Consider the following 12099-nt stretch of genomic DNA (forward strand, 5'->3'; position numbering starts at 1 on the left):
CAAGCTGCACTCCTATCAGCCCTAAGACTGTCCAAGCACACTCATCCAAACCCAGACAGGGCTAATTTTCTACAGACTACTACCGATAAAAAAAATCAACCAACCAACCAATAAACAACCAAAAAACAAAACTGGAAGGAAAGGATGAGACAGACACTGAACTGTGTTTGAAACAGTAGGTCGCAGCTTAAGTTCAAAGAAAAATTGCAAGTGCATTTATAATTAAGGAAGCCAGAGAAACTCAGCATTCCTGTACAGGTACATACGATAACCTATACCTAAGCTAGATGAAGATCCCTTACTAGGATCTCTAACGCCATTTTCTTCCTCCAGCAAGATTGGTGTCTAGCCTGCACAAAAATATTTTTTTGGTTGTTTTAAGCTAGTCATGGATTCATCATGCCATCCCCATATCTCTTCTGAGGACACAATCCTACCAACAAGGACTCACACTCCCCTTAAGTTCAGATAAACTCACCTGCTTTGTCCTCACTATCTGTGTCCCGTCTGCTGACAATATGAAGAAAGCACGAGAGAAAAAACTCAAACTATACTAAGAAAATTCACTGCTTATAGAAAACTCCCTCTTGGACTTGTACAGAAGTACTGAAGTCTTACCCTACTCACAGGAAAATGAGTAGCTGCTGTGTGGAGACACAACAGGTGGTTCCAATACAAGTTTTCTTCCATTGCCCCTTAAATAGCACACAGCTGGAGTCAGATCTCTGGACAATCCAACCTCCTTTTGCTTTAAGGGGCAGCAAAACACCTCCCTGTCCTCAATTAGAATGGGGCATTCAGATGTATAGTAGCCAGTTCACACCAGAATATGGTCACTGGGAAAGAAGCTACAGCTTCTGTAGCTTGATGCTACCTCAACCTTTAAGAGGTTTGGGCTTGGGCAGCCACAGGAGCCTTCCAGCACTTCCCCATGGGTGGTAGCGCATGAGTGTTAGCACTATTAGTTGACCCACCTCAGCTTTGCAGAATGCTTTCTTAGACTGAAATAGCCCAGACCAGGCAGTCAGCTACACTGAGGCCAAAACACACTCTGGCTGTCAGTATTTTTGCACTGGGTCAAGCATGCAGATACATAGCACGTGGTTCCTCATGCTGGGAGATTACATTTTTTTGTTTGTTTGTTGCTCTCTGCAGGGGCCTGCCTGGCAAAGGAGGGCATAAGCGCAGCAACCTCACTCACAACTTCTCAGCAAACTAAGTGGGCTTCAGTCTTCAGTAAAATCAAAGCTCTAGCTTTGCTTCAGCTATGCATGGAGAGGGGGTGCCTATGGAAGGGAATTAAGAGCTTGAACACAGAGAAAAACCAGAGCATAGCAAAAGCTCCAAATCCTGAAATCACATGACTGAGCTTTCCTAACTACACAGCAAGCATGTTGCTGTGCCAAAAAACTTGTTCCCATCAGAACAGCAGGCTCATAAGTAATTTAAAGCAATAAAAAAAGAGCATACCATCAAAAAAATATCTAAATTGAAATGAAGCAGCTGATATTAGAAAACTGTGCTGAGGTTTTAAGAGTAGGCAAATGATAAGCTGTAAGGAAGAGAGGCAGTGGCAAGGAAGCCACTTACCTTGATAATGAAACCCTTTCTGTTGACCTAAGGAAAGAGCCACCAGTAATTTAGACAGGAAAATTCGTACTGTTTTACTCTGATGTAAAGTGGGATTCAGAAGAAAATCCTTAAACCTTTCAAGACCAGAATGATTTATTTTCTCCTGTAAAGCCTGAGAAGCAGCAGCTGCCATAACTCCGCTGCAGTGTGCTTTTCAGAGAGCATGGAGAACTCATTTCTGAAAGCTAGTTGTCACCCCTAAAAAATCTTGGCCATTAAAATCATTCTTGCTCTGGTAAAAAGCGTTCTGGGCCACAGAGGGGTCAGAAATAGGCAACAGCAGTTGCTGCAGAATTTGTTGTTTCGCTGAGAGCCAGCATTCATATTCTAATGGCGGCAGTACAATTCTGTTTGATTCAGTCCAGAAGAAAAATATCTACTTTTTCCACCTTATCTCCTGTATCCTAGAGAGAGGCCGATCACGTATTAGCAAAACACCACGGATGCAGGGAACAAGGAGAGTTTAGAGGGATTAGATGCAATGAAGCAAAACAGTATTTTCCAGTTTGCGCTTCTTTCTCACAAATCAGCCCTGCACCTAACAAAGGATTAGCAGTAACATGGGTACCTCAAAACGTCATTTGGCATAATGGGGTTTAAAAACGCTTCTGGAGACGTGTCTATAAGTGGTTTGATGGAAACACAACTCTCTTTCTTTCCAAGAAACCAGTGACTGGGGAGGAGCAGGGGGAACGACTTTACAAAACCATCTTGCTAAAAGACTGTATTTTACTCTTTAATCCTCAATTATACACATGACTTCATTGTGGAAAGGTCATCAAAGCAGTTCAGTGAACTGGGTCTGAGGGGAGCGATTGTGTAGTAGCTCTCAGCCTTGCTCTCGCCGAGTCAATCGTTCACTTAAATCGCATGAACATCTCCTGCCCTGGTGAAGGACGAGCCTGGTGCTCGCACAGCCTCACGTGGGAATTGTGGTAAATCAGTGGGAATAAACACAAATTGTCACAGCAGAAAACACGTATGGGGAGTAACCTTAAATTCACCTTCTACCTTTCGGGACATGGTTTAGTGGTGGTTTTGGCAGTGTTACGTCGATGGTTGGACTCGATGATCTTAAAGATCCCTTCCAACCTAGCCGATTCTATGATTTTAGACAATACCTCTCCAAACACTCGCACAGCACCCGGGTAACGCTGTCAGCAGCCTGCACCAGAAGCACGCTCGTGATGGCCAAAACCTTGTGTTCTCCACGCAAACCCGAGGTGGAGATGGCAGCAGACGCAGCCAGAGAGCAGCCCCCTGCCTGCCCCCTCGGCCAGGGCCCAGCCCCGGGAACTCCTGCCCGCAGCCCTGAGGTGAAAACCTCCCGTCACGCCGGTGGCGGCGGGCGGGCTGGCGGCACCCCGGGACGAGGCCCGCAGAGGTAGACGCCGCAGGTCCCCTGAGGGAGATCCCCTGAGGGGGAGAGGCCGCGGCAGGGCGGGGCGGTCCCACGTGACGCTGCCGCCCTATCGCCGCCCGCCCGCCGCCCGCCCTCAGAGCCGCGGCGGGGCCGGAGAGATGCAGGTGGGAGCGGGGCGGCGGGCGGCGACGCGGCGGCTGCTGGTGCTGGTGCTGCTGGCGGCCTGGCAGCCGCCGCCGCGGGGAGCGCGGGCCCAGCGCCTCGCTGCGGATGCAGGTAGGGAGCCGTCCCGCCGAGCGGCGGGGCGGGCCGGGGGCGCGGCGGGCAGGCTGCACGGCCCGTCCCGCCGTGGGTCAGCCCCGCCGGGAGCTGTCTTGCCCCTCGCCCTCCCCGGCTGTGCGACGTTTTGAGGAGGACACCGCTGCAGCTTTGTCGGTGCCTTGTCCCTAAATGAAAACCAGATCTGTTTGGGACAGAAATCCACTGAAGCCATCCCCCGTTTATAGTTCTAATCCGCAGAACTCCGACAGACTGAAAAATGGAAAGGTATTCGGATGCGTAACCCCTTTGTGCTCAATTTTCAGAAAACAGGACGAGTTGTGTCCTTTCTTCATCGGAGTTTCCTGAAGGATTTTTTACACCGCAGGAGAGAAAGGATGGAGGAATCATTATCTATTTCATAATTATACTTTACATGTTTTTGGCCGTGTCCATTGTGTGCGATGATTACTTTCTACCTTCTCTAGAGATCATCAGTGAATGTAAGTGAATATCCTCATCTCTTTCCTGTAAAAACTAAGCAGTTCGGTATAGAACATTCTCTTTAAAAAAGCTTCAAAGTTAGAGTGCTCTGGAGGCAAAACTAAAGAAAGTCTCTGTGCATAGTTAAGACTTATCCATACGATATTTAATTCGATACAATGTATCAACATTATATTGAAAAATACTCTAATTACACTCTGCACGGGCATTCAGTTAAAATTTGCTTTCCTTGTGTCTGGAGAAAAATCTTCAAACTTCCTCAATATTAACTAAACTGACAATATAACTTTGGTGTGAGCAGTAACACACCCAGGTTACTAGTAAAAGCAAAAACAAAAATAAGGGGGGTGAGGTGTGACACCAAACCAAGAAACAAAAACTCTTCCAGTATTAAAACATGGGAATTGAGTACCTTGGCTCAAGTTTCTATAGTTCTCTCAAAGCAGTGAACAAGTCTCAGGATGAGCTACTGATTACATACTAAAGGTATGACAGAGAAGGGAAAGGAATACCACGGTTGCAACAGTTTATGAAATCTAATCAACCTGTAATAATTCCCCAGGCTTTAGCCAACCGCTGAATTAAAGAGATGGTCTTGGCTGCGAGTTCAGCTTTTCATCGCCAAGCATTAAAAAATTCCCCTAGGGAAACTCATCCCTGAACACTGGAAAACATTCTCTAGACCAGAACACTTAGAAAAAATGTAAGCTTAAACATTGCTGTAGAGCTGATTTTTTTTTTTTTTATTGATGATAAATAAGCATTTGTCAGACTTTTGCCATAGTTAGCCATATGTCCCTGTTCTTAGTGTGCAGAACTTGATCTGCAGAGTTACATTTCAGAAACAGTCAACTTACCAGAACAAAAATCTCATTTCATTCAAGCAAGACACAGGCTCTTACACTGTCCATATGAAGTGAAAATTTGATTTTAAGATCGCAGCACCGGTTTGAATTTAACTAGTATTTCTGGTATGTGAAGACACTGTAGCATGGGTTTCCCTGGAAGATAGACAGACTCGCATGGATCATGTAGCAATATCGCACTAGACTCCAAGGAATTTCCCCACAATTGTTACCCATATGAAACAGAGTTAAAGCCCACATACGTACAGCTATTCTGCATTTTAAGATCATGCCCAAATCTCTTGTATTATCAGTACTTCTTTTCTGTTATTTAAACTAGTTTCTTTACTAAAGTTAGAAATAAATTAGCCCAAGAAATGAGGCTGTTTTCAATATATTATTTTACCGATTTAAAATAAACACATTAACTGTACGAAAGTAAGCAAAGTTCATTCTATTAAACTGTAGTAGCTTCTAACATTATATACTAATCCAAGCATAATAATGAAGCATTTATTTGTTTAAGCAATTCTTTTGCTCTGTCCTCAGGCCTTGGCCTCTCTCAGGATGTTGCTGGAGCAACTTTTATGGCTGCTGGAAGCTCTGCTCCAGAGCTTGTCACTGCTTTTCTAGGTAAGAGACATGTGTTTTGACTCCTCACAATCTAGAATTCTTTTCCTTGCATGCCAAACTGAAACATACCAGAGAGTCATTTTCCTTATAGGAGTCTTTGTGACAAAGGGAGATATCGGCATCAGCACCATCCTTGGATCAGCCATCTATAATCTTCTTGGTATTTCTGCAGCTTGTGGGCTGTTATCCAGCGTGGTATGTATCAGCTTTGATAGTTCTGCTCCTAAGAGCCAAATGGTTATCCTTTCTGATTTGCCAACAAAAGCCAAGAGAGACTTACTATGACAACTGTCAAGTTTATTATTTAGTAGCAAAACCAGCATGTAATCAGTTTTAAGATAACTTGCTATGAAAGTTTTTAAAAACACTAACTTGTTAAATATCATACTTAAGTCATTCCTAAGAATCTTAAATTTTTACATAATATAGAAACAACATATTGATGCAGCATTTACAGCGCTTAGTGAAAGTATTAGACAAGTTTAAGAAAAGTAAATGAATCTGTGATCTGCAGGTTTCGAGGCTATCCTGTTGGCCGCTGTTTAGAGACTGTCTGGCATATACAATTAGTGTAGCGGCGGTCCTTGCGATGATATCTGACAACAGAGTTTACTGGTAAGAGCACAAGTAATGTTGAATTCATGTTGACTGGAGATTAGTGAGACAGTGTTTTGAAAAACAAACACAAACAAAAAAATCCAAACTTCAAGTAGCTTGAACTGCCATTCACTAACGGAAATAAATATCCTGTTGGCTTTAAAAATGTAGAAAGTCACAATCCTCATAAAGATTATTACCTAAACATTCAAACCCTGCATATTTATAAAGTTTGATCTGCATCGGTTTGTCTGTATAGACTTGACAATTTCTACCAGAGCTGTTTTGGCACAGCAATTAGTCTTCATAGTGTATTTATTTTGAGCCTTTTCTTTGATAGCATCACTGTTAAGAAAAAACATTTGTCTGCCAGAAGCAGATCATTAGCTTCTGATGTTTTAACTCTCTTCAGTGAAAACTGAAACTCCTGTTGCCTCAATAAGTCAGTGAGGCCCAGCATTAAGTGTGTGAAGTTTCTAACTCAAAATAGCACGTGCTATCTCTCTCTGTAACCATCACATGAAGACTCAATTTCCCAAACATCAGGAAGATATTCAATCAGTACGATTCCCTGGAAAACATGCAGCTATACAATACACAGACAAGATTCTGCAGGAAAGGGCAATTAATCAAACTGCTGAAAGACATGGAGACACTCATGAAATTCCATGACACTGGCCATACAACTGCAAATAGATGCTTTTGTATTTTCCTTTTGCTACTCATGCAAATTTTCTCTCTCTCGCTTGCTCCATTTTAACACCATGCCATTTAAACAAGTCAAAGAGTTGTTTGGTTTTTTTTATATTACATGTTATGTAAAATGTATTTTTCATTCTAGGTATGAAAGTGCATCCTTATTATTGATATATGGGTGTTATATTCTGGTACTATGTTTTGACATTAAAATCAACCAATACCTCATGAAAAAGTTCAGTCCCTGCTGTACGTGTTTTACAAAAGCTATGGAAGAGAATGCCGAGCAGCAGCCACTGGCTGGATGGCAGGAAGAGAGTGGACCTCTAATTCGTAAACAGTCAAGAACAGATAGCGGAATTTTTCAAGACAAGCTGGACTACTCTCAACTTTCAACAAGCTTACATGGCCTTGATGAAATCTCTGAAGGTATAAGTATTATTACAGTTGTCTCTAGCACTCTACATGCCTATCTGTATCAGTTCTATCTAATACAGAGTAGATTCTGAGATATTATTAAGATGTTATTCACAAAACAACTCAAATAAATCATTATTCTTCCTTGGAATATAAGCAAAATCAGAGTTAGTTTCTAAAGGAATGCTAGGATAGCTGCTCCTTTGTGTCATATTACAACAGCAGACTCCTATCAGTCTTTGCTATGCACATTTGAAACTTCCCAGCAACCCTGCTTGTAATACGCAGTACCAGCTGAAAGACCCACTGGTACTGTACCATCTTCTTATGACAATGGCAGGTTCGTAGCCCAAAATGTGTTATATCAGAAGTAAAGGAATAGCTATGATGTGGCTACAGATCATCAGTTTCCTCTTCACTTAGGCAAAACCCATCAGTTGGTACTTAGTAAACATTCTGTGTAAACCTTTATAGAAAAGTTCATTTTTCATCCACCTTAATTCTCTCCTAGTGACATGCTAATAAAGAACACTTGATTTCAGAGTTTTGTCCACTGTGATGTAGGTACTGGGTGAGACTAGAGCTAGAAATTGAAGAAGTATGTTTTACCTTTTTTCAGTATTCTCACAAGTAGAGGCCAGCGGTATGACTGTGTGCTATGGATTCAAACTTAATGCTACAATTTAAAAGTTACTTTTTCTTCAACAGATCATCCAAGTGTCTTCACCATGCCTGAAGCAGATATGAAGAGAATTTTGTGGGTGTTATCCCTTCCTATTATTACACTATTCTATTTAACTATACCAGATTGCAGAAGACAGTTTTGGAGGAACTGGTTCATGGTGACATTTTTAATGTCAGCAGCATGGATTTCTGCAATAACTTACGTTCTTGTGTGGATGATAACAATAGCAGGTAGGTACCTAAAGTGCTGCTGCTGTACAGAATCAACCAATCAAGAATCACTGAAAAAAACATTTTCTCCCTGTGAAGAGTTATCCTGTCCACAATTAACAGTCAGTTTAGCAACACATACTCTGCTGTGAAAAAAAGCCACCAAACAAAACCAACAAAAACTTATGTTTGACAGTGTAGTTTGCCACCTTCTTCCATCTAACGAAACCCACTTTAGAGTTTAGCTGCTTCAGACTGCTTACGATCACATGAATGTTAATTTGTTTATATAGCTACAAAAAACACTATATATTTAAAAAGAGACAGTTTCATTTAACGGGTTCATGAAGTGAAACAATTAGAAACACAGCAATAAACTTGTCAAGCTGAAGTCTGACAAACATGGAATCCACCAAGACTGGAATTAAAGGTTCAGGGTTCTGTAAAAGATCTGTTATAGAAATAACTTTTTTTTTTTTTAAGACTATAGTAAAAGATTTGGTATTAAATTAACTGCCAAAAAATCCTCCCAAATCTTTGTACTATTTTATTTCAACTATAGCATCACGTTTATTAAACATTCTTGGTGTGTGTGTGTGTATGTATACTTCTTACAAATCTGCATCATAAAATGAAGCAGTAAATGAATTGCATTTAAGTGAGAGAAGGGGTATGAACTTGTGTGTAAAAACAATCTCTTAAAAATATCTTAAGGTATTAAAAGTCTCCTCATTTCACTGTTTCTCCAGTCAGCTTGAGAAAAATCCAGTTTTTAATTTGAAGAACAAGCAGAAAACAAAACTATAGACAAGAAAGAAATGTTACAAAGCTTGCCATTTCCACATTATAGTTCACTAATCCTATTCAAGTATTCTGCTAGTTCAGCATCTTAAACTTGTTTTCAACTTAAGTTCAGTGAATAACTCCTTGTTCAGTGCAGAAACAGACCTACACATTTGGTAAACCTTTGAGAAAATACTAGTAGATCTCTGGATACAACACCCACCAGGTTCACTCCTTAGTCAAGTAATTTTCCACTTGTATCTAAAGAGCAAGGGTTTACTGTCTGAATGCTAGAAGCCTTTGAAACAAGACTCAAATGAAAGTTATTGCTGTTCAACTAGGCAAAGCACTAATTCATATGAAAGCAGGTACACTGGAGATTCAAATAGGGTATTAGTGTTAGTCCACTTTGAAGAGTCATCACAAGCAGTATTGGGGTCTTCAGCCCACTACATCTAGGTCAAATATGTTCTATTTACACGTTGAAACGCTAAAAATTACACACACATTATAATCAAGTCCGGGTTCTTTCATGAAGGGTGACGCAAAGATTCTATCATTGCATAAACAGCCTATCAGAATGTCACAAAGGTATCATAGCTGGGGACTAAATTTTGATAGCCAAGAACAAACCTAACTTAGTACACCTTTTTGATGCTAGCAAATAAAATTTGACTACTTATAGTAAGATATTGCTACTGATACACAAAGTTAACTAAAGGCTAGAAAAATAAAACCATTATCTCCTTATGGTCAGTTGCCAGAAAAAAAACCTACACATTAAATAGAAGATAAATTTATCTAATAAAAAGAGAAATCAGATTCACCTGAGTTTAGATACTATCTTATAACCTTCAGAGGGCTAGAAACTACTGTTAGGTACATAAGGCTGGCTCAGTCATATTCCACCTTGGCTTGCTTGGCATGAACCGTTATTTTCCAGCCTGGATGGTTTATAAAAGCTGATCTTGTTGGTCCCTCATCCTACAAATCTTTTACATTAGGAGTAATGGACGAATAAATACCAGTACAAATTTGTCAACGGGATTGTGTTAGTCCCTCTGAACCAACAAATAATTTCAAACATAAATTTACTGGGCTGATCTAGACAAGCTGGTATGTACTAGGCAAGCATTGCTGACCTAGCTTACAGAGTACTGCCTCTTATTTTAAGAGAACTGTTCTTATTAGTGTCCAAATATTGCAAGTAAGAATTTAGATTAAAAAAAAAAAAAAAGATACTTACTAGCAAACAAAAAAGTTTAAGAAAAACTAATTATTTAGTAGTTTGAATAGAGGTATCAAATACTTCAGCGTATTGATGCTTGTGAATGGTACAACTGCTGAAACAGTTTTGAAGATCTGATTCCCTGCAAGTGAAAAATCAGTATGCTTACAGGACATGTGGGGCTAATAAGAAAAGTGGGAAAAAATAAGCTGGTGTTTTAATAACAATTTAAAACTTTTCTTAATTTAAACCAGTGTTTACCTAAAGAAACTCAGTCATATAAAAATTCTGCATTTTGATTCTTCTGAATCCAACAAAAAAACTTTCTAATTGAGTGAAATAGCAAAGCCATGTAACTGAGACAATATGGTAATAATGATCTTAATGACCCTCTTCCCCAAGAAAACTCATGTGCTTTTTTCCTCCCCCTTTGAAGAGTGGATGATTTTAAGAGTTATTGCTTCATGAGACTTTTGAGCACTAACGACAAGATGCCCAAAAACATAGAAGACACATATTTCCCAGAAATTGAGGTGGGGGGAGGGGGAAGTAAATTGTTAGATATTTAAATTTCTACTGTATCTGGAAGAAAAAAAATCGTAATTGGTATTGTCTTGACCACTGGAGACATTCCACTCAGGTCTTTGAGAAACTTGTTAAGATGGTTGTTATACTACAGTTCCTTTTTTATTTGATTGAAGAACAAGGACAGGATGGTATTTCTTTGTTGTTGTTCTTGTTTTTAACTACTTCACGGTTCAGTCACTTCATATTTAGTCAAGTTAGCTGACAGATTCCTTTTGAAATTACGGTATGATTACTAAACCTTTCTCCAGCAAGCAATGTCCAAAGCAATTTCTTTGGATGAAACTTAAACTAAAAACATACTTGAATTTTCTACCATTATTTATCAACTGCAGGTGAAACATTGGGAATTCCAGAGTCGGTAATGGGTCTCACATTACTAGCAGCAGGAACAAGTGTACCAGATACAGTTGCAAGCGTGCTGGTGGCTCAAAAAGGTAAAGATTTTAGTATTCAGCCTCATTCCAATGGATGTGTTTAAAAGGTACTATGAAAAAAAGAATTCTAGTCAACTTTTCCAGAAATTCAAGGAGTAACTTCACAATTTTTGCTCCAGATTCTAGAGTTTAAGTTTACTAATAATAAATAAATAGCTTACCTGAAGAAGCTGTGGCTCAGACATTTAAAAACCTCTCAGAGTATCTCAGAGAAGTATTCTAGATTGGTTTGATTTGCTGTTGGTCAAGTGTTACAGTTTTACTGCAAAACACAACTGTAGGTCTTGGTATTTTAAACATGACTGGATTTTATAATAGCCTGTCTAGCTTATTTTAAGTGCAACTGTGCAGATGCTGGTGATTTAGGGAGACTTTTTTTTTTTTCATGCTTGTGGTACCCAAAACCATGTTCTGTAGAATCATGACTATAGTTCTTTCAATGAAAAGTCTGAAAAGGGTGCTCTGTGAGAAATTGCAGGCTGACAGTCTGTTCCTCCAAAACAGTTTAGCAATTTCATACAATATAATTAAGCAGACTTATTTGTATTTCTTCTTTTACAGGAAATGGAGATATGGCTATGTCTAACATTGTAGGATCCAACGTATTTGATATGCTCTGTTTGGGAATACCCTGGTTTATAAAAACTGCCTTCATAAATACATCAGGACCCATAGAAGTGAACAGCAGTGGTTTGACATACACAGCCATTTCCCTTATCTGTTCTGTTGTTTTTATTTTGCTGGCAGTTCACTTGAATGGCTGGAAAATAGATAAAAAATTGGGAGCAATTTGTCTTGTACTGTACTTAGTATTTACTATATTATCAATTTTATATGAACTTGGCATCATAGGGAACAATCCTACAAGGGTCTGTGGTAACTAGTTTTAATCAGTGATTAGACTGATTAAAAAAAAGCAGGAGAGAAAGATCAGTTTCTTCATTTAGTCAAAATAAAAAAAAATAAATTCAAAACTCCCATTGGGCTCTAAATCTTATTTACAGAACTAAGTCATGTCATTAAAGTAATATTAATTAGAACAAAAACATCACAGCCTAATTGGAGCCCTTTCTGTTAAGAGTCAAGAATTACAGTATGACTACGACGCACATATAAAAACAAAAATTCTGGAAAAAAAAAAAGACATCTAGTTTTTACATTACAATGTTGATACACACTGGGGAAAAAAATAGAAATCAGAAAACACTAAACAAATCCCACTTTGCA

General features: G+C 39.5%; 1 protein-coding gene across 1 annotated transcript; it reads left to right on the top strand.

Moving 5' to 3' along the window:
* Nucleotides 1-3153: 3153 nt before the first annotated feature.
* On the top strand, nucleotides 3154-11800 carry SLC24A5 (solute carrier family 24 member 5; the record flags this gene model as incomplete). Its single annotated transcript, XM_082488839.1, has 9 exons — nucleotides 3154-3271; nucleotides 3580-3756; nucleotides 5152-5235; nucleotides 5327-5430; nucleotides 5750-5850; nucleotides 6674-6957; nucleotides 7654-7860; nucleotides 10771-10872; nucleotides 11434-11800. 9 exons carry the CDS (start codon nucleotides 3154-3156, stop codon nucleotides 11754-11756), a joined length of 1500 nt encoding a protein of 499 aa, XP_082344965.1. The 3' UTR covers nucleotides 11757-11800.
* Between the last annotated feature and the right edge of the window lie 299 nt (nucleotides 11801-12099).

Source organism: Vanellus vanellus, assembly GCF_965231255.1.
Source record: "Vanellus vanellus genome assembly, chromosome: 11".
Taxonomy (NCBI): Eukaryota; Metazoa; Chordata; class Aves; order Charadriiformes; family Charadriidae; genus Vanellus; species Vanellus vanellus.